At 44.1% G+C, this 24,113-nt stretch overlaps 1 protein-coding gene across 3 annotated transcripts in view; it reads right to left on the minus strand.

Moving 5' to 3' along the window:
- Window positions 1–1,187: 1,187 nt before the first annotated feature.
- The window catches only part of LOC126092375 (DNA mismatch repair protein Mlh1), a 60,782-nt gene continuing 37,856 nt past the window's right edge, over window positions 1,188–24,113 (minus strand). For all 3 annotated transcript variants that reach the window (XM_049907933.1, XM_049907931.1, XM_049907930.1), the window contains one exon: window positions 1,188–2,277. In XM_049907933.1, coding sequence (XP_049763890.1) covers window positions 2,119–2,277 — 159 coding nt within the window. In that variant the 3' untranslated portion in view covers window positions 1,188–2,118. The remainder of the gene's footprint in view (window positions 2,278–24,113) is intronic.

Raw genomic sequence — 24,113 nt, forward strand, 5'->3', positions numbered from 1 at the left:
CGTTGATAACAACATGCTGTGTTCTGTTTGCTAAAAACTCTTCAATCCAGCCACACAGCTGGTCTGATATTCCGTAGGCTCTTACTTTGTTTATCAGGCGACAGTGCGGAACTGTATCGAACGCCTTCCGGAAGTCAAGAAAAATAGCATCTACCTGGGAGCCTGTATCTAATATTTTCTGGGTCTCATGAACAAATAAAGCGAGTTGGGTCTCACACGATCGCTGTTTCCGGAATCCATGTTGATTCCTACATAGTAGATTCTGAGTTTCCAAAAACGACATGATATTCGAGCAAAAAACATGTTCTAAAATTCTACAACAGATCGACGTCAGAGATATAGGTCTATAGTTTTGCGCATCTGCTCGACGACCCTTCTTGAAGACTGGGACTACCTGTGCTCTTTTCCAATCATTTGGAACCTTCCGTTCCTCTAGAGACTTGCGGTACTTGTATTCCAGTCCAAATCTTAGAAAGAAATCCACCTGACTGGTACAAAAGTAACAGGTCTCATTATCTGAGACACAAAATGACCGAAAATGTATCCTATGAGCCAATATTCACACAAATTTGGTTTCTGAGACATGGAGTTGCACGTAGATCAGTGGCCTCAAAACAGTGCACAAAATAGATCGAAACAATAAAATTCTTTTGGGTGTGCAGCCACATCATGATATGATAAGCCTAATGATGTGTTGGCTACTACTGCTGGCAGCCTTCGTCAGAGTGACTGCACAGTACCCGAAATGGCAACAGTTTAATCATGTAAACAACAAGAATTTTACTGCAATGGCCTCTGGCCACAAAAGCCTATATCTGAAGTTGAACCTCCTTACAACTTGTTGAATTTCACTTCACAAGCAATCATATACGCTGAATTACCACAGCTGGTAAATAGTAACTGGCAGACTATTGATTTTTGAAAAGCAAGGAAGGCATTTATGTCCACAGAATGCAATATTCATTGACCATTATTTACAAGCATAAACATACAAAGTAGGCATTAAGATTCTTGTGACACAATCGACATTAACATAAAAATGCATACTGGTAGTTAATGCAGCACATTAGTGGCTTGTTCCAAATTGTTGAATGTTTTCCTGCTGAAGCTGAAGGAAGACAAGTAGGTCTGTTTTAAATTTTTATGATTACAAATGTAGGTGACTCGAAGGCTAAAACAGCCAAGTCTTATTTGAGCAATGCAACATTTATTCAAGTATACACTTTATTTACACATTATTGCCACAGAGCAATAAGATAAGATTTAGTAATAACGAACCACTCAAACAATAAAAAGATAAAATCTGATTCAGGTACTTAACAGGCCATTACATGCAGGCCAAACACACTGAATGGACATTATTAAATTAATGAACAAAAAGGAGTTCAAAGAAATAGTGTTTTTAAACAAACAATGTGTTTAACAACTAAACAGATTCTGGAGTTGACCTTATCTGGTAAGTCATGATAGAGGTTTATCACATTTTTAATACTGCTTTCAATTCCATTACTGAGCCTTTTACAAAATGAAACTGGCAAAGACAAAAGTACACACAAACACTAATTTCTTAAAATTAATAAAAGGAAAAGTGAATCACACTGAAAATGGAATTTTATTGATTTAAACAGAAAATGCCTTGCCTAGAATGTCCCTCAGAATCTATTTCCAATTCAGTATTGTGAGCTGTAAACATGACAGGTTGATGCTTACTATGTGTCAATGATATTTTACAAGATGGAAATCATGTATAGTAACAGAAGAGCATATTTTTTACATAATAATGATAAGACGGAAAAGACAAAAAATGACTCCGAAGCATAAATAATAAAAAATAGGAAGTAACTGCGAAGCAAATAACAGCACAAACTTATACAACTATTAGTACAACATGTATGCACTTACGAGTACTCAGTGTTACAGAAAGTCTAAGGAACAAAAGAACACATGAGAAGTAGACAGTTTAAACTGACAGGCACTGAACTGCTTGGACTGGAAGTTAAAATGATCTGTATGAACACGTGGTTTATTCTTTTTTCAGAAGCATTGTCTTTAAAAATTCTCTGTTTAGAATATTTCAGTCTTTAAAAGAGGAATTTTTTATACGTATCGATTATAAAATCAGCAGCGTTCAAATATGCTATAAAGACCTGTCAAACATGTTAAGTTATTTATAACATTTTTTGAACATAGCTCTTCTGGTGGATAAAAATCTTCTCGCATATTTCGATAAAGAACATGCTGTATTGTCCACTTTAGTTGAGCACTTTTGGAATCATCCTGCAAAACAAGATAATGTATCTATTAAATTTGAAACACAATTAACAACACATACATTACTAATGTTACTTACTGTCAAAAAAATTCAAAACATTCATACAATATGGATTTTCGTGGTATCAATGCATGGAACAGTACATTAATGTTTTTAGTAAAACACAGTTTGCTCTTTGTTCAGGATAAGTTGTAGTAGTCATGACCATTACCCTTATAGTTTCCCACAAAGTAATTTCTGCTTGGAAAACATACTTCTCCATCTGCTCTGGCTTTCCCACCCTTCTCTGTCACTACTCTCCATGCCTTTTAGCCACTTGTCCCTTGGTCTCCTGCCCCTCATCTTCATTTTGTGCATCTTTCTATGCATCATTATCTAATCCATTTTCTTCAAATGACCATATCATATTTTTCCCCCCTTAATCTTCTCCTGTAGCAGTTCCTCATGTTTTACCTCCTCATCACTTTCATTTCTCATTTTTTCAATTTTTGTTACACCTATTCGGCTTCTCAAAAACATTTCTCTGGCTCACACCTTACTCTTTCCCCATTCCTTTCTGCAGCACACAACAGAAACAGCACACAGATGGTGTACATGATAGCTGTTTACAACGTATCACAGAGGTACACCTCTGTGATATGTTGTAAACAACTGTATTGTAGAGAAGTTGAGATGAACAAGCTGGTAGAGTAAACTTGTGGTCTGTTATGCCATGAAACAACTTAAAATTGAATCCTCACCTGCGCAGAGGTTCAGCATAAGTTCTGCCTTACATGCTGCTAACTCCATTACAAATAGCAAGGCAAACAGAGAATTCCCAGTAATCACACAAACAGCAAGTTATCATCTCTTGTGGTGAACAAGCTACTACACATCTCTGTTATGTTCTGGTAGCTCTAGTCATGTAGTGTTCATTTAGAGTTCACCTTAGCAGTTACAGACTGTGTGTAAAAAGACAGCAGCATCAAAATGAATTGGTCCAAATTCAATGAATTAGCAAACACACATTTGTGCTTCAGTCTTGCACATGCAGCCAGGTGGCATTATGCCAGGTGGTTTTCTCGGTGAGTTTTAGCTAGTCATGTTTTCTTTTATACTGTTGGTCATATACTTTGAGAAATAGGTTCTCTGCAAGTAAACAAACACCTGAGGTGTTGGTTCAAAACACTGCTTTTGACATTTAAGATGAAAATACCTTTAATGATATTATTTTAGGTTCATCAAGATGGTGCGGTGCACTGTCAAGTTCGAAATGAGGACATGATCTCTTCTCTCCCCCCCCCCCCCCCCCCCCCCCCCCCCCCCCCCCGAGTTGAAGAAAACAGTAATGCTAGTACCAGAAAAGTCACCAGTCAGCTTAGTATCTCACACACAACAGTGTGGAAAGTTTGAAATGAAAATCGATACAACAAAATTTCAAAAACTTGACTCATGTGATTACCCAGTACATTTTGTGTTTAGCCACTGTTTTGCCTCATTACTATTACAGGCTGATGAAGTGACATTTAATAATATGGCAGTTTTAATTCCAAAAACAATATCTTCTGGGCTTTTGAAAACACTTAAGCTTCATATAAATGCGGATGACGAGAAAAATTTAAAGTCAAATATGGCAGACATTGCCAGGTAGAACTTGATAGGGCCATTACCAGAACTGTGTGATGAAGCTCATTTCAAGTGTACCAAAACATTTTGCTACAGCAAGACAGTGCTGCATCAGATGGTGTCATCTCACAATAAATTATCTAAATGAAGCTCAGATGAAATATTGAATAGGGAATTTGCTCCATTTTACTGGTCTGCAAGATCACTGGACCTAAATCCGCTTGACTTCTTTTCTTCTGGGTTTCCATGAAGATAAACAAGATCTACTTACTACTGCTGAATTAGTTATTCAATTTTAAAAAGGTGTTTTTGCCTGCATGCTTGAGGTGATGACACTACGATGCAATGCATATATTCAAACAGATGGACCTAACTTTGAACAGCTTTGTAAAACTGTACTTGTTATTCTAAACACTGACATATTTGTCATTGTTTTTCTTTTTTGTAATCCACAAGAAAAAAATATGTTTAACTGTTTTATGTATTGGTGTTTGTGTGCAAAATGTGTGTTTTTATTTTCTTAATTAGATGTGTAGTTGATGAGATGAACAGATGTCAGACTTTACAAAATTCCAGTTTTGTGAACTTTAGCAAATTTAATCCTTCCCCTGAGGGTAATGAAAAAAAAATCCTTTCATAAATGATACGCAAAAATTACTTACATTTACAATTTGATCTAAGCTTAATCCTTACAAGCACAATAATTTCATAGTAAAAAGGCCAAAGAAATCAAAGTATTTACCTGTTAATTTTACAATATTAAAATTCACAAATTCTGGGTAAACTTTAAACAAGTGTGTATATTACAATTTGTAAGTGCAAGAACAAAGTGTCTTTATTATTCAAGGGCAATTTAAGTGAGAAAAAGAAATGAGCTTCGAACTGTTAAGTCTGACTGATCTGGCAGGATAAGAGGGCAAGAGGAATTCAACATCTCATGGCATGCATGCACTGCAGCTTAGGTGGTTTTTGCAGGCCAAGTTGACTTCCACTTTGATAGACAAGAAGGTCTTCTATCAAACTGTCTATTTCCCCTAACCACGTGTGGTACATTATAAACAGTTATCATTTACACCCTGTAAAATACATGTTATATTGCCTTCTTACTTTTCAAGGGGGACTTTTTGTTCCATATCATTCCTCTCACAACACTCAAAGCTGTCAGTTTGCCTCACACATTCTCTTAGCTCTGTCATTCCTTCCATGTTCCTGTATTATGCTCCGGAAACTTGGAGCTTCCCTCCATTTTCTGCTGCTGTTTTCGAAAGATCTATCCTTTTCCCCTTGTTGTGACCACCAGCTCCCACTTCTTTGCATTAAATTTTAAGCCATACTCTTTCACAACTTCTTCTCAAACACACAATTGCTTCCGTGTTTCCTCTTTGTTGTACCAATACACCCTAAAATCATTAGCAAATTGTCATCATCCTGTCTCCTGTTGCTCTTACCATTTGTGTCTTTATATCGTCTTTCACCACTGCAAAAAGTAACAAAGATAGCGCATTTCCTTGTTTCACACCATTTCTCTGAGTCACAGTACTCATAAAGTTGTTCTTTCATCCAATTGTGACACAATTTACATTTCCCTGGTACAATTCTTTTATCCTTGGTACAGTCTGTTTCTCTAACTCTTTCTTTTTTAGTGTCTCTTGAATTCTATGGCTCTTTCATACTCGTGTAGCTGTCTCACTACATATTTGAAATCTACTGTGGACATTCCTGGCCTGAAGCCATACAGTTCTCTCAGCTGCTTTTCCACTGTTCACCACATTTGTCTCTCCAGAAACTTCTTATAAATTTTTGCACAGTGCACAGTTGGACACAAGGGTAAAGCTGCTATATCTTTACCATTTCCCCTCTTGAAAGACAACTACAATTATTCCTTTCTTCCAGCCTTCAGGAGTTCTCTTTTCCTTCCATGCAGCTCTCTTAACTACACGACCACTGTGATCCCAATTCTTCTGCTGTTCTGATCATTTCCACACCAGTTCATGTAACCCTAGTGCCTTTCTTCCTTTCATTTTCTTCAGTGCCTCCTGCACTTCTACAAGCATTATATCTTTTTTTCATTTTCACTTCACCTCCTTCCACCTATATAACTATCTTCCTCCACTGCTCTGTTTGTCTCCTGCAAATCCTAAAATATGTCCTCCACAGCTCTTTAAGGTCCTCGTCCCCCCTATACCTCATTCCCATATTTAACAATCATTTTTACCTTCTCTGCCACTCCTCTTCCCCTATTTCTATGATTCCTTTCCATCATCGTGGTCCAGTTTTATATCCAGAAAAAGTATAGTTCTTTTCGCAAAACAGAGAAAAATAGCGTATACTGAGCATTCTACCTTAACGGGAACACAATTACTGTGTTGTAAACAATATTCTTTTTTTATATTTTTCCAGGTGAATATCACACAAATGCTATCACAAACGGCTTTGATTTTCAAGAAAATCATTATCAGTTTATCTGTTAGAAGGGAGGGAAAGCAGGGAATACTAAAATGCAACAAAACTAAATTACAAACACACACCAACTTTTAAAAAAGCTGTCATTAATATTATGCAGTAAAAACTTATGAGAAATACATACCACAGTAGGGTTTATGTTAAACTACTCCCACCTACATAGAAAGTAAGGTCAATATTATAGGAAGGTGGATTCATAAGTCAGGTAAATTCCAGCAACATATCAGGAAATTTTGTTACATGGCACAGCTACAGGTTGGCATATCAACAATGTTAGGAAAAGGATAGAGTGCCACTCCCCATAAAGATGACACATTGAGCTGCTGACAGGCACAATGAAAAGACTACTTTTAGCTTCAGCCAAACACAAAAACAAACGCGCACACACACACACACACACACACACACACACACACACACACAAAGCAAGCACACATTACACACACACATGATCACCATCTCTGGCAGCTTGGACTTAGGTCATGCAGTATCCACCAGACAGATCGCGGGAGCCGCACATCGGCACGGCGTGTCACGGACGGTAGTTCGTCACGGGCGGTAGTTGCCGCAAGTAGAGTCCCGTCCACCAGAGGGCACGCGAGAATTCGGACGCGACCTCTGCCGGCGTAACAACAATAACAACTCAGGCAGCACGGGCCGTGCCCAGTCAGTTAACATCGGGCCTACCTAGGACGCAGTCCCGGTCTATGCTAAGTGAAGTGCTACGTAAACGTGAACAGTGTTACTACACAATTGGTGACGAGTAGGGTCGTTCTTTCGCGTGTTGCGTCGTTGTTCCAGTTTCGCAGCTTCTCCACGGCATGGAGGATTTAGTGTGGGTTTTGGTTGAGCAGCAGACGGAGCTCATGGCCACCATGAAGCAAGTGTTTCCGGCGTTGCTCTCCACGCAGTCTGCTCCAACGCCGTTCCCTCCTCCCTTTCCCCCGTATGACGAGACGGCGGAGAATTGGGACGCATATGAACATCGCCTTCGGCAGCATTTCCAGGCATTTCATGTTGCCGATGCGGAGGTATGTCGTGCTCTCTTCTTGTCTTGGATATCTCCCTCGCTGTATCACGTTTTGCGGCAGCTAGCTCCGTTGCAGGAACCCTCGTCCTTGTCTTTTGACGCATTGTGTTCATTGTTGTCTTCATATTATCGCCGCCGTGCGCATGTTGTGGCAGCTAGGGTCGAGTTCTATCAATACAAGAAACAGCCCCATCAGCCTTACCGGTTGTGGGCCGCTACCCTGCACGGTCTTAGTCGCAAGTGTCATTTTGTCACGGAGCAGTCGCGAGAGTCATATGCCCACATTATGGTACGCGACGTCATTGTTCATTCTGCCCCTGATAGGGAGGTCCGGCAATGGGCCCTGCAGTTAGAAGACCCTTCCCTTGAGGAAGTCCTGTCCATTGCTCAATTGTATGAAGTCTCTCACGCCGCAGGTCAACAGCTGGAAGCGTGGTGCGACGTCGCGGCGGTTCAGGCTGGCGCGTCCGCGTCCACTGTGTCTGGGGCGAACGACGTGGAGCGGTACAATCCGGCCATTACGGCCGCTCCCGCACGGCGCGTAAACAGAATTCCGGCCGCCGGCCCCTGTTGCCGTCCTGTGCGTCGTGCTATATACATCACGATCGGCCAGAGTGCCCCTAGCGTTGGGCTGTTTGTCGCAAATGTAATAAAAAAGGTCACATTGCTAAAGTTTGCCGCTCAGCCTCCAAAGAATCGAAGAAAGCAGGTACAGAGGACATGGACGTTGACATTCAGGAAGTTTCATCGGGCCAGGCTCCTGACGCATTGGCACGCATACCCTTTATTGAGGTGTCGGTTCGGTCGCGCCGGTTACAACTGCAAGTAGATACAGGCGCGGCAGTTTCGTTGTTGAATGCACAAACTTATTCCGACCTTGGATCGCCCCCGTTGGCGCCAGTTTACCGGCGTCTACGTGGTTATGGTAAACAGTTCATTCCCCTACTGGTTCAATTCATTACCGACGTGACTTACAAATCAATCACTCGGCCTCTTACTTTTATTGTTGTCAGTGATGCGAGCTCTGCTAACCTTTTTGGCCTGGATGCCTTTCAAGCTTTCAGTTTTTCTATCGCTGACACCATACAGTTGGTCTCCGAAGACGTTCCCTATCACTCATTGGAATCTTTGATCTCAGACTTTCCAGATATCTTCGAGGAGGGCCTGGGGCGTGTTTCAGATTTTGAAGCTCACTTAACGTTGAAGGCGTCGGCTCGTCCGCGTTATCTACGCGCGAGGCAGATCCCCTTGGCTCTCCGCCCACAGGTAAAGGAAGAGCTAGACCGGCTGACGGCCCTAGGGCTCGTTCTTCCCTTTTCTTCTAGTGAGTGGGCTTCACCCCTCATTATTGTAAGGAAGCCCTCGGGAAAATTACGTCTTTGTGGCGATTTCGAGGCCACCATTAATTCCCAATTGGTGGTGGACACCTATCCTTTGCCTCGTGCTGATGAATTGTTCTCTGCCGTGGCGGGAGGCCAATATTTTTCGAAAATCGATCTTTCGGAGGCTTATCATCAGATACCACTTGATGAGGACTCCAAACGTCTGGCGGTCGTCAACACCCCATTTGGCCTTTACCAATACCAGCAGTTGGCCTTTGGAATATCCAGAGCCCCGGCGATATTCCAGCGTTATCTTGAGCACATCACGTCGACAATCCCTCATTGTATTAATTACCTGGATGACATAATTGTCACAGGCCGCAGCACGAAGGAACACTTGCACAACCTTCGCACCCTCTTTCTCAAATTCAGGTCTGTGGGCTTGCGTTGCAACCTGCATAAGTCAAACTTCTTCCAACCGTCCATTGAGTATGTGGGCTACACCATCTCTCGGCACAGCATCCAGCCACTAGGAAGTTTGGTCCAAGGTATCGTTGACCTTCCTCGGCCCGCTTCACTGAAAGAGTTACAAGCTTTTTTAGGCAACATAGCCTATTACCACCGGTTCATTCCCAGGGCTTCCACCATAGCCCACCCCCTGTACTGCCTTCTGTGCAAGGGTGTTCCTTTTGATTGGTCGCCTGCATGCGAGCGTGCGTTGATCTCGTTGAAGGGCCTCCACACGTCAGCGCCTTGTTTGGCTACTTTTGACACCCATAAGCCGTTGGTCCTGGCTACAGATGCTTCTCAGTATGGGGTGGGGGCGGTCCTGACCCATCGCAACGCAGACAGTTCCGAGCAACCACTGGCGTTTGCATCTAAAACTCTTAGTCCTATGCAAGCCCATTACTCCCAGGTGGAAAAAGAGGCTTTGGCCACTGTCTACGCTGTTACCAAGTTTCACCCTTTCTTGTATGGCATGAAGTTTCAGTTAATCACTGACCATAAGCCGTTAATACCGTTATTTGGCCCCGCCTCTCAGATTCCGGATAGGGCGGCCCACAGACTACAGGGCTGGGCCTTGTTCCTCTCTAAGTACCATTATGACATTCATTTTCGCCCTACCGGACAGCATGCCAACGCCGACGCTCTTTCCCTTCTTCCGGTGGGCCTGGATCCTAAGTTCGATCGAGAGGAGATTATGTGTTTTCATTTGGATCTGGCGTCCCGCCAAGTGGTTGATGGCTTCCCGATCACTAGTTCTCGAGTCGCCAGGGACACGGCAGCTGACCTGGTTCTCCGGCAAGTAGTTCGCCTCATTCAGCAGGGGTGGTCATCCCGCCCTCCAGGCCGGGCTTCGGACCCTCTTCGTAATTATTTTATTCTACGAGACCGCCTCTCAGTCTTGGAAGGAGTTCTCCTTCTGGCTACCAATGATACAGCTCCTCGCATGGTTGTGCCTGCAAGTTTACGAAGGGAGGTCCTCACGTTATTACATGCAGGGCACTGGGGTGTTTCCCGTACTAAAACCTTGGCTCGCAGACATGTGTACTGGCCCGGTATTGACAGAGAAATTGAGCACTTGGTGACCGCCTGTCCCCAGTGTGCGAGCCAACAGGCATCTCCCAGGGCAGCGTTCTCTTCATGGCCGCCGGCAACCCATGCATGGGAACGTGTTCACATCGATTCTGCGGGCCCGTTTCTCAATCGCTTTTGGCTCATTGTCATTGATGCTAATTCCCGATTCCCATATGTGGTTCGGTGCTCGTCAACCACTTCAGAAGTTGCAATCCAGGCACTAGCCAAAATCTTTTCTGTGGAAGGTCTGCCAATCACCCTGGTCTCGGACAATGGACCGCAGTTTATTTCGCAGACCTTCCAGGATTTTTGTAGGCACTTCGGTATTCGGCACGTTTGCTCTCCCCCCTTCCATCCACAATCGAATGGGGAAGCCGAGCGCATGGTGCACACATTTAAGACGCAGATGAAAAAGTATGTGCACGAATTTCCTGCGGAGGAAGCATTGACGTTTTTCCTGTCAGCATACCGGACCACACCAATAGGAGAACGCAGCCCCGCAGAGCTCCTCCATGGGCGCCGACCTAAGACTCTGCTGCATCGCCATCGTTCGAGATGCCCCAGCGAGATGCCCCAGCGAGAGCCGGCCCCCCTCGCAGGCCCGGTTTCTCAGGAGGCTGGTTCACCTGTGGTCGTCCCTTCCCCATCGTCTCTGCCATGGGGTCTTGCCCCTCCCGAGGTGGAACAGGATCTGGAGTTCGACGGTTTGTCGCCCGTTCTGTCCCGGGCTCTGGTGGTGGGATGACGGGGGCCTCTTCATGTGGGTCACTTCCAGCCGTATTCGAAGGTTCTGGCTCGAGGGTTGGCCGATCCCCTCGAGTCCGGCCTTCCAATGGATGTGGAAGTCATCGCTCCTGCCCAACGCTCCACCTTCCGACGCAGTGGATCACAGTGGCTTCACCCCCCGAAGGAGGAGGAGTGCAGAAGCCACCAGACAGATCACGGGAGGCGCACATCGGCACGGCGCATCACGGACGGTAGTTGCCGCAAGTAGAGTCCCGTCCACCAGAGGGCACGCGAGAATTCGGATGCGACCTCTGCCGGCATAACAACAACAACAACAACAACTCAGGCAGCACGGGCCGTGCCCAGTCAGTTAACATCAGGCCTGCCTAGGACGCAGTTCCGGTCTATGCTAAATGAAGTGCTACGTAAACGTGAACAATGTTACTACAGGTCACTGTCACATTCAAGGGGAATCTGGAGTGGTGCAGGGAAGGGGGAGGGATAGCAAGGTATGGATGGGATGGGGGAGACAAGATTGCTCTCTAGCTAAGCTTGTAAGGACCTGCCAGGCAGTGTCAAAAGGCTGTGGGGCAGAAAGAGGGGAGCTGTAGAGGGGTGGTTCTGGGAAGTGGGGAGGGGTGGGCGGTACACGAGGAGCACAGAAGGAGACAAGCAGTGAAGGGGAAAGACATGTGGGTGCATTGGCAAAGGGTGGCACACAGTGAGGGTGAGGGGACATGAATAGCAATGAGATGATAGGACGGAAGAGGCGGAAACTGGTGGGTGGAAGGTGCATGGACCGTAGGTTGAGGTGGGCACAGTTTTGAGAGTGGAGAACGTGTTGTGGGATAACTCCCATCTTCGAAGTTCAGAAAAGCTGATGGAAAATAGGAGGATCCAAATAGCCAGGGTTGTGAAGAAGCCATTGAAATCAAGTATGTTATGTTCAGTTTTAAGCTGTACCACAGGGTGGTCTGTTATGCTCTTGGCCACAGTTTGGCTTTGCCAGACAGTGTTGTTCTCTCTCTCTCTCTCTGACCCCCCCCTCCCCGCCCCCTTGCCTCCCCAATCCTGCTATTCCTCCCCCTTCCCTGCCCCACTCCAGATGCCCTTTCAACGTGACAGTGACCCAAGTCCAAGCTGCCAGAGATGGTGGCCATGAGTGCGTGAGGTGTGTGTGTGTGTGTGTGTGTGTGTGTGTGTGTGTGTGTAGGAGGAGGCTATGGCCAAAAGCTAAATATGTAACAGTGTTTCCATTGCGCCTGTCTGCAACTCAGTGTGTTATATTTATGGTAGGTAGTAAGGTATCCTTTTCTTAATATTCTTGTAACTATTTTGTAGAAGCTTTTACATATATGAAATATGCAGCTGTTTGTCACCAGGTATCTTAACAGATTGATATAAAAATACTAAGATGCACTTAAAATCACCTTTGTCTATTCAAAAAAACGAATACTGCAGAACACAAACAAACAGAGTTGATGGATCTTCATGGAATCTCTGCATTAAAATTGAAGACTGAATGTTACAGATATATGGATTTAAATGCATTCAAATGAGCACTGCAGGTTATAGATTTTCTGGAAGTCAGATTGAGGTTTCTTTTAGAGGAAATAAATGACTAAATTCATGGTATTATGATATGTTACAGTCTTGTTCAAGTTTTTAAAATTGGTGAAAAGGCATCTCATAAGAATGGTTACATAATGTTCTGGATACCATTCTTCGTCTAAGGAAGCTAGGTGCATGATGTCAATGTCTGCTGACATCACACCAAAAGTGCACGAATACGGCCATTTTAAAATCATGCTTAGAAATCCTGATGCGCAAGATGGAGGATTTGTCATTATGGAATTGAAATGTAGATCCACCTTTATATTACTAAGACAAAACTGCAGAGATAATAATGGGCCGAACAGGTTAAAGGTGCACTGAAGAAAGAGAGATGATGATTACCTTTTGAGATTTCAAGGGATGATTTTAATTAGCAATTTTGAAAATTATACAAAATACCTTACTATTATTATGCATTGACATTGTACTGTTCACATAATGTAGTGAAATACAAGTGGTCAAGACTCCTGTGCAAAAGACTCCTCTTGTCCAAGAAGACGTGTGTGCTCGCAAGGAGGTTTTGTGATGAGAAGACTGCATTGCTGAGTTTATTTCTAAGCTTTTGACTGTGCACATTTCTTTGATAATGTGCAATGGTGTACCCTTAGAGAACGAGAAGCAAAGAATAGAAAGGTTAAGGTGTGATTCCCATGCAACTGCTGAGAAGACTCAAGTCTGCCAACCTGAGACATACAATCACAGCTAAATATTTTGAGCCGTGCGGTCAATTTCCAATGATGCAAGTTTCAGTTGCTCTCTGAATGTCACGGCTGTGCATTTCCTCAAAAATGACAAAAAGGCTGTGCAACGGCAGCCTCTGAAACATGAATAAGTAAGCATAAAGAAACAGGGCAATAAAGTGATGATGTAGTGTTGTAATGGACAATGAGTGTGGCTTCTCACTATCATATTTTGAGACTAATTGGCCATAGTCGCAGTTACCAGATTCACAAATTAAGTGAAGTGTTGATGCAGTGTGCCCTTTAATGACATCCTGTCACTGTGAAGAACTTCAGTTACCATATCCACTAACATATCCACTGTTCTCATATATCATTGGGCTACTTTCCACTAATTAATCACTAACCTAATGTCTAACGCAAAAGTGCATGGAGACAAATGTAGGCATCACTCCTAATGTTTTCAATTATGCTGTTGCCTATGGTAAAATATGTATTTAGATGAAGAAATCTACAAATACTGTTCAATGCCAGGCAACACCATCAAACCTTTCAATCAATCAAATTATATAAGTAACTTGTTTGTTTCAGTCAAACAATGGGAGAATCCAGGCTGGAATAATGACAATATTACGAAGAGGATGATTACTACTCATCATATAGTGGAGATGCTGAGTCACAGATAGGCACAATAAAAAGACTGTAGAACAAGTAAATTTTTGGTTCAAAAGGCCTTCATGGGACACTGCCCCCCCCCCCCCCCCCACACACACACACACAGCCCCCCCCCCCCCTGGCTGTTTGTTTTTTGGTTTTCCATCCTACATGCTTTTTATGATATATTGATTACCTTCTTTCTGAAAATATCACAACAATTTTTTTCCTACTTTTACTCTCTGGGCAAGTTTCAGAATAAGTAAACCTTTTGAGATAACCATTTCCTCACATATATGTCCAGCAATTTTTCCACCTTCCTTTAAATTTTCAGGTCTGTTAAATTTACTATCTTTACCCCTTTGTTCTTCATTTGTATTGCCCAATTCTGACATGGAAATACACAAACATTCTGGTGCTTAGTAACCAGAGAAATGTACATATCTTCGTCATTTGCATTTTGTATATCACAAAGCTATGTATTTCCATTGTGAGACAAGTGTTGAAAACATGCAGTAAAATATTTCTCACTATTTTCATGGTGCCTCTTAAAACTCTTACTTGCTACAGCTAATGAATATGAAGAAAAAATGAATATTCCTGGTAGCATTTCAGCAATGGACAGTATATACGTTAAAAGATTTTGTTATAGAAAATGCAGTTCTCAGTTTTTCATCTTAGAACTGTTTTTGTTGTTACTAACTGCAAATTTGTAATGGCAGATATTAGTTTATATGGAAAAGTGCGTGAAAGTGGCACAACATGAAAATCAGATATCAGCAAGTTAGTTAAAAGTAGACAGTTTTATCTCCCCCATGGAATGTGGGAAAAGATATAGCGTAACTGTAGAAGATAAGATTGCAAACAACAGAAAAAGCTCTTCTCAGTTACAGGCTCTCATAAGTACGGAGTGTTTCTGGAAACTCCTTGCACTCCTTAAATCAATTTTTCAAATACTTTCACACTTAAAGCTTTTGGCCAATGGCCTTTGTCAACAACAACACACACACACACACACACACACACACACACACACACACACACACATTGCTGACAAAGGCCACTGGCCGAAAGCTTTAAGTGTGAAAATCTTTTTGTTGTGCCTATCTGCAGCTTCTCCGCTATATGGTGAGTAGCAACTTTCCTTCTCATAATATTGTTACATTCCATCCTGGATTTTCTATTGTTTTATTTTCAAAGATTTTATACATCAAGTGCTGTTAAATGGAAGAAGTGACAGGCTGTTTAAAAATAGTGGGTATTGCCTTCTTAACCTGGTCAGGGATGTTTAAATTAAAGAAAAACGATCATTTTTGCTGTTTTGGACTTTAAAAAAAAAAACATCAAAATAAAATTTGACTCTTAAATGGTTGGACTTTAAAAAAACCATCAAAATAAAATTTGACTCTTAAATGGTTCTGCTGTAATAGAATATTTTGCCGATTATTTTAGTGGTACAACTGGCTAGGAACCATGGCAAGTAAAACAAGTAACCAAAAATGACTAACATGGATTCAAACAAAATATGTTTACTCTTTTGTTGTGTGCTGTAATTACATTACTCCAAAAATATCTATTTAGAGTTGCAAAAGTGCCGAAGAATGAGGCAAAATGTAAATAAAATGTCCTCGAACGCACCCGGCTGTTATGACAGAACTGCTGAACCAGGCAGTCTAGCTGCACTTCTATACCCACCTCCATGAAATCCTGCTGTCCTATATATTCACTACAGACAAAATTTCACCCTTTTTGAGTATAATAAATTAACTCCAAAAATTCAGTACACTGGAGAAGTAATTTGTAAAACAGACACAAAGGATACAAGAACCAGAAAGGTCAGTATACCAACTCTGCAAAGACACTAACAACTACTCAATGACAATAAACAAAAAAGTAGCACAAAAATCCAAGGCACCTATTCAACTGAATGCACAATGATATAGTAGTCAAAAATGAACAAATGGAGAAATAATGTGTGTGTGTGTGTGTGTGTGTGTGTGTGTGTGAGAGAGAGAGAGAGAGAGAGAGAGATGTCAAGAAATAATCAGTAGATTTACAAACTCCTTTTAACATGTTTCAGCCTTGTATCAATGGTGTACATTTAATCAGTCCAAAGAAAAATGTAATTAGTGCTGTGACCACATGTAGCTGGGTATTAGTGCACTTGTCAGGAGAGAAACTGGTGAAGCCACAAGGGGGAAGGACTGTCTGTAAAAGAGAACCCAATACCCAGTGGTAGTCAAGTTAAACGTGGCTGACCAATGGCGGACAAGACACAAACTAAGACAAGCCCAAACAATCTCTGCAACAATGACTTGCAAAGTGAGGCCATCAAAACAACATTAGCAGGAATTGAACAGAGAGAGAGAGAGAGAGAGAGAGAGAGAGAGAGATCCGAAATGGGGCCCAAGAGAAGAACCAAGAGCAAAGGAGATTGTTATCAAATAATTCCATTGTACAGCAATGACAGTAACTGACAATATCAGATGCATGTAAAGAATGAACTGGCCATTTGCTGGGTGGCAGTATTTATCCCAGTTGCAAGGAACACTATTAGCTGGCACATTCAAGTGGCGAGACGAGTGGTGCACTCGCTGTGTGAGTGCAGTGCAGTGGCAATACAGTGCCCTCTAATGGCCATCTAGGTGCATTTCCTCTACCTGACATTCAACTTCTGCAGAGCCTGACACCAGATCCCTCCCCCCAGAAACAGACATGTAAGGGCGGGAACACCCAGGGTAGGAATGATGGTATGGACGAAGATCCGGGCCTTACGAGCGCAGGCTGCAGGAAGGCAGGGTGTCTGACGGCATCCATCGGGATATCACTGGCAATGGGAATGCCACAAAGTTCCCCTGATCCACTTGATACAGAAGGTAATGCTAGTGCAACAGTGGAGAGTCCTAGGAAGCCACCAGAGACGCCAGCCACAGTGCTACACTGTCATCAGGAAGAAGTGGAGGAGATTGTGGAAGATGCAATGCTTGCATTCAAGGTCAGGGCAGATTGTGGTGGCAGCATCAAGCCCTTCTGTGTTTGGATCAAAGTAAAACACCACCTGTGGGTCTCCTATACTATTTCTGGCATCCAAACCACAGTACTCCCATAGGAGCGGGATCATGCAGCCGTGGCAGACAGGTAATTCTGGGAGGGACAGGAGTGGGGCTCTGAAGAGGGTGGTGTCTGAAGATGAAGCAGGGTCCAACAGTTGCCAGGTGTGAGGGAGCTTGGCAGGTCTATGACTGTTAATTGGTGTGATTCGATAAGTGCTCAAAAACAGGGCAGAATGACGTAGTGGCATAGGATTAAACAGCTTTTTGTATAAGCTGCTCAAAAGTTTGAATGAGATGTTCCGCTTCACCACCTGAGGAAGGATGAAACTGAGGGCTGCTAATATGTTTAGTAGGTCATTGGCCTCACAGAATTCTTTGAAAGAGGATTCTCTGAATTGTGGTCCATTGTTGGAGAGCAGCATGCAAGTCAACCCATCAGTGTCTGAACCTGGGCATCATTGTGGTGGACAGAATACGGATAACATATGCGTACTTTCAGTAAGCATCCACGATGAACAACCACATTGATCTCAAAAACAGGCTTGAAAAATCAAGAATGGTGCAATCCCAGGGTGGATAGGGGGTAGGCAAGAAGAGGGGGGGGTGAGAGATTGTGGGGTGCTGCCTGGTGTCAGGCACATGCTGTGCAGCCTCAGACCATCCTTTTGATGTCACCACTGATCCCCAGTCAGTACACATGTCAGTGAGCTAACTCTTCATGCAAGACGCCCCCTCCCCCCCAATGTTCCCAGTGCAGCAAGCTCAACACCTGCTGGCTCAATCTCTGGAATGACTGCCCAATGTGTGTCAATCTCACAGCCCAAAAGAATGGCACCATCTACAACTGAGAGCCTACGAGAAATATTCTTCTGGCAGGCGAGGTAAGTTGGCCAGCCATGGGTCACTTAGCAGAAGGCTTGCTGCAAGGTGGAAGCAACACAAATGACTGTAATTGGGAAACCACCGAACATATGTTGACACTTCATATCAATGTGGAAGCAGAAGATATGTCGGTAGTCAAAATCAGAGACCAGGCCAGCGGGTAGATGCGAACACTTCAGCATTGGAATGCTGTGCAGTGGGCTTATACGGAATGGTATAATTGTATGCACTCAGGAATAATGCCCAGCACTGGAGGCACTGGGCTGTCTGCTCCTGGAGGCTCGAACGTGGCATGAATAATGCCACCAACTGTTTGTCATCCGTAATTAAGAGAGAATGTAACAGTATTATGAAAAGGAAAGTTGCTACTCACCATGTAGCGGAGATGCTGAGTCGCAGATAGGTACAACAAAAAGACTGTCACAAATAAGCTTTCAGCCAACTAGGCCTTCGTCATAAATACATAAAAAAACATGCACGCACGCACGCACGACTGCAGTCTCTGGCAACTGAAGCCACACTGCGAGCAGCAGCACCAGGGTGTGATGGGAGTAAGGACGAGGCTGGGGTTGGGACGGGTAGGGATAGTAGTGTAGGGGTGAAGGACAGTAAAGTGCAGCTGGGGAACATTCAAGGATGAGGTGGAGAGAGGGTAGAGTAGCTATGTGCAGTTGGGAGGTTAGATGGAGGGCATGGGAGAGGTGGGGGGGGGGGGGGGGGGAGTTAGTGGAAAAAGAGAGAAGTAGAGAAACTGGATGTGATGTTAGAATGAGGGCTGTGTAGTGCTGGATTGGGAACAGGGAAGGGGCTGGAAGGGTGAGGACAATGACTAGAAAAGGTTGAGATCAGAAGGGTTACAGGAATGTAGGATATATAGCAGGGAAAGTTCCTGCCTGTGCAATTCAGAAAAGCTGGTGTCGGTGGGAAGGATCTAAATGGCACAGGCTGTGAAGCAGTCATTGAAATGAAGGATGTCGTGGTGGACAGCACGCTCCGCAACAGTGTGGTCCACTTGTTTCTTGGCAACAGTTTGTCAGTGGCCATTCATGTAGACAGACAGAATGCAGCAAAGTGGTTGCAGCTTAGCTTGCAGATCACATGACTTATTTCACAGGTAGCCCAGTCTCTGATTGAATTGGTGATGTTTGTGACCAGACTGGCAGAGGTGGTGGTGGGAAGATGTATGGGACAGGTCTTGCATCTAGGTATATTAAAGGGCTATGAGCCATGAGGTAAGGGTTGGAAGCAGGGGTTGTGTAGGCATGGAGGAATATGTTGTGTAGGTTTGGTGGATGAGGGAAGACCCCTGTGGCAGAGGTGGGAAGGATAGTGGGTAGGAAATTTCCCATTTCAGGGCATGACAAGAGGTAGTAATTCAGTTGCCACAGTCCTGTGTGGTACTGAGTTATGAGGGGAATGCTCCTCTGTGGCCGAATGGTGAGACTTTGGTAGATGGTGGGAGACTGGAAAGATACACCACAGGAGACCTTTTTTGTTCAAGATTGGGAAGATAATTACCGTCTGTGAGGACTTCAGTGAGTCCCTCAGTATGTTTCAAGAGCGACCGCTCATCACTACAGATGTAACAATCATGGGTGGCTAGGCTGTATGGAAGGGACTTCTTGGTATTGAAAGGGCGGCAGCTGTCGAAGTGGAGGTATTGCTGGTGGTTAGTAGGTTTGATATGGACAGAGGTACTGATGTATCCATCTTCTGGAGGAATGTGGATAGGGGGTCCTCATCCTCGATCCAGATCACAAAGATATCATCAGTGAATCTGAACCATATGAGGGATTTAGGATTATGAGTGTCTAGGAAGGATTCCTGTAGATGGCCCATTAATAGGTTGGCATAGGATGGTGCCATGTGGGTGCCAATAGCCATACCCCAGATTTGTTTGTAGGTTATTCCTTCAAAGGAGAGGTAATTGTGGGTGAAGGTATAGTTGGTAATGGTGAGTACGAAGGAGGTTGTTGGTTTGGAATCTGTTGGGTCTTGGAAATGAGGGATGTTAGCTTAAAGGGAGGTGGCATCATTAGTGATGAGCAAGGAACCATGTGGTAAAGGGTCAGGAACTGTGGAGAGTTGTTGGAGGAAATAGTTGGTATTTTCTATATAGGTAGGTAGGTAGGTAGGTAGGTTCCAGGTAATAGGCTGAAGGTATTGGTCTATGAGAGCAGAGATTCTCTCAGTGGAGGCACGGTAACCAGCCACAACGGGGTGTCCTGGGTGGTTGGGTTTATGGACTTTAGGAAGCATGTAGAAGGTATGAGTGTGGGGAGTGGTAGGGGTAAGCAGAGAGATGGATTCTGGGGAGAGGTTCTGGGATGGGCCTAAGGATTTGAGGAGTGACTGGATATACTGCTGATTTCTGGAATGGGGTCATTGTGGCAAGGTTCATAGGTGGATGTATCTGACAGCTGGTGGTGTCCTTCTGCCAGGTAATCTGTGAGGTTCACAACAACAGTGGTAGAACCTTTGTCTGTAGGTAGGATTATAAGGTTGGAATCAGTTTTTAGGTGGTGGACTGAAGTTCTTTCTGTGGATGTAAGGTTAGTTTGCATGTTAGGGGATTTGAGGAGTGATGGTGAGGCAAGGTTCGGGGTTAAGAAATACTGGAAAGTTAACAGGGGGTGATTTGGGGGCAGTGGGGGTGGATCATGGTTGGATGGAGGAGTGAACTGAGTTAGGCAGGGTTCAACATTGGTCTTTGATTGAGTCTGGTTGGCAGGGTTGGTGGTGGAAAAGTGTTCCCACTGTAGGTGCTGGGAGAAGGAGAGCAGGTCTTTAACAAGTCTTGCATAATTGAATTTGTGAGTGGTGCAAAACGTGAGGCATTTGGAAAGGACTGATATTTCTGTGGGGCTAAGGCTTCTGGAGGAAAGGTTCATGACTGTGTTTCGGGTCTGTTTAGGTCCTGGATTCCATGTGTTGGTGGGAGGGAGTTTTGGAGGGTTGGGTACATGTACTAGGTCAGTGAGACAGGGTTTGTCAACTATGAGGGGACGTGGGGGAGATTTAGAGGTTGTTGTAAGGGTGGTACACAGGCAGAAGTAGGAAGTGAGCAAGGTGGAAAGTTTTTTTGAGATGGCCACCCACAATTACATTGCCTTTTGAAGGCATTACCTACAAACAAATCTGGGGTATGGCTATGGGTACCTGCGTGGTACCATCCTATGGCATCGTACTCATGGGCTATCTAGAGGAATCCTTCCTAAACACCCATAATCCTAAACCCCTCATCTGGTTCAAATTCACTGATGACATCTTTGCAATCTGCACAGAGGGTGAGAACATCCTATCCACATTCCTCCAGAACCTCAACAGCTTCTCCCCCAATGCCTCTCCTGGTCCTACTCAACCCAACAAGCCACCTTTCTAGATGTTGACCTGCACCTCAAAGATGGATACATCAGTGTCTCTATCCATATCAGACTAACTAACCACCAGCAATACGTCCACTTCGACAGCTACCAACCGTTCCATATCAAGAAGTACCTTCCATACAGCCCAGCCATCTGTGATTGTCGCATCTGCAGTGACGAGCAGTCCCTCTCAAAGTATACCAAGGGTCTCTCTGAAGCCTTCACAGACCGTAATTATCTTTCCAATCTTGTACAAAAACACATTTTCTGTGCCTTATCTTTCCAGTCTCCCGTCAACTGAATTACATTCTCCGCCAGGGTTTTGACTACCTCTAGTCATGCCCTGAAACAAAAAATGTCCTGCCCACTATCCTTCCCACCTCTCCCACAGTGGTATTCCACTGTCCACCGAACCTACACAATATACTCGTCCATCCCTGCAGAACCCCTGCTCCCAACCCTTATCTCATGGCTCACATCCCTGTAATAGACCTAGATGTAAGACTTGTCCCCCATATCCTTCCAGCACAACACATGCTACTCCAGTCACAAACTTCGCCCATCACATCAAAGGTTGGGCTACCTGTGAATCAGTCATGTGACAACTAACAAGCTGTCAGTTCCCATGAATGGCCACTGAGAAACTGAGGCCAAGAAACAAGTGGTTCACTCTGTGGGTGAGCATGCTGCCCATCATGACATCCTTAATTTCAATGACTGCTTCACAGCCTGTGCCATATGGACCCTTTCCACCAACACCAGCTTTTCTGAATTGCACAGATGGGAACTTTCCCTACAGTATATGCTACATTTCTGTAACCCTCCTGGCCTCAACCTTCGTTAGACTTTGCCCTCACCCATCCAGCCCCTTCCCTGTTCCCATTCCAGCACTACACAGACCTCACTCCACCATCACATCCAGTCATTTTACTTCCATATTCTCTCCTTTTCTTCTACATCCCCCCCCCCCCTCCACCACCACTCCCCTGGCCTCCGTCTAACCTCCAGACTGCAAGTAGCTACCCTATCCTCTCTTCACCTCATCTCTGCATGCTCCTCAGCAGCACTTCACTGTCCCCCACCCCTACACTACTATCCCTCCCTCTTCCCACCCCCAGCCTCCTCCTTACACCCACCCAGTCGTCACTCCCATCATACCCTGGTGCTGCTGCTCGCAGTGTGGCCAGACTGCAGTCAAGTGTGCACCAGTTGCATGCGTGTGTGTGTGTGTGTGGGGGGGTCTATTTTCAATGAAGGCCTTGCTGGTTGAAAGCTTATTTGTGACAGCTTTTTGTTGTTCCTATTGCAACTCGGCATCTCTGCTATATGGTAAGTAGCAACTTTCCTTTTTATAAGATTGTTACATTCCATCCTCGATTTTCCATTGTTTGATTTTTGTAATTATGAGAGAACTTCATCTCAAAAAGGTAGACATGAAATGTTTTAACAGCAATCACTTTCACCAATGCCTCCTTTTCAATATGAAAATTGTTTTGCTATGCAGAGGCCAATGTCTTTGATGCATATGCATGTCCTGATGCCACAGGTGAATGTGTCGGCTGCCACAACCAACTGCCAACCAGGAGAGAATGGCATGAAGCAAGGAGAGGATTTCAGCATGGTCTTCAATTCTGAAAAGCCTGGTCACTGGCAAGAGCCCAGTTGTAAGGCAAATACTTTGTATGCAGCTGATTGAGGGATCATGCAGCGTGGGCCCTGGAGGATAGTAATTTAGAATAATAATTGATTTTACTCAAAAACATCCGTAATTCAGGTAAGTTCATTGGGTGGGGAAAGGAATCTATTGTAGCAACATTCCGATCAGTGGGCATGATTCCCTCTTTAGTGAGCCCCAAATACTCCACTTCTGGCTGAAAAATCCATTATTCTACAAACATCAGTGCAAGCCAGCTTCCCACTGGGTCATAAAAAGGATGCTGAGGTTTTACAAATGCTCCTGGCAGGAGGGTCCTGTAACAATTGGATGCAAGCCGAAATATACTGCATCTTCAGAAAACTGCAGGGACAGAGGTGAGGCAAATGGGAGCCACATGTACTTATACAATCCAAAAGGTGTATTATTAATGATGATGATGACGATCTGGAATTCCTCATTAAGGGTAACTGATGTCAGCACTGGTGACACTGATCTTTGAGTAGTAGTTCTTCAAACAATTTTGTGATGAGGTCTTCTGGACAGGGAACAGGATAAGTTTCCATCTGCAATTTGGCATTTATTGTAGTCCTGAAATCGTCACACAATCAGACAGAACCGTTGGACTTCCTGATGATGACTGGTGGAGTGGCATATGTGCTAGATTTCACTAACTATAAAATCAGCAGCCTGGAGATGATCTGGCGTCTGCTTTACAGCAGCACATACGGTAACAAAAATTGGTCTGGCACAGTAAAAACAAAAGGTGGTGTCTGGCCAAAGGGTGACGTGCACCTGAAAGTCTGAGGCACACCCAAATCCAGCTGAAATATAGATGAAGATCCTGTGTATAGATCATCCACTTCCTGGAAAGGGATTATGGTTGATTAGACCTTGACTTCATCAGAAATAGAAAACCCAAACAATGTAAGGCATCAAGGACAAAAATGTTTGTAGCAGACAGGTGGTTGGCAACAAATGATGTAATGAGCCACGTAACGCATTTGCGTGCTGCAGAGATCAAGAACTGCTCATGTAGATAAATACAACTGTCCCCTTAGGCCACCAAATGTCATAAGGGTGGTATTAATGTGAGCCCAGCTGTGAATTCAGTGCCTGATTTATCACAGAAATGGCGGTGCCAGTGTCCACCTGGAAACAGACATCCTGGTGATAAAAGTGGAATGTGAGAAATAATTTCTGGCATGAAAGGAT

The sequence above is a fragment of the Schistocerca cancellata genome, chromosome 7 (genome assembly GCF_023864275.1).
Source record: "Schistocerca cancellata isolate TAMUIC-IGC-003103 chromosome 7, iqSchCanc2.1, whole genome shotgun sequence".
Classification (NCBI taxonomy): domain Eukaryota; kingdom Metazoa; phylum Arthropoda; class Insecta; order Orthoptera; family Acrididae; genus Schistocerca; species Schistocerca cancellata.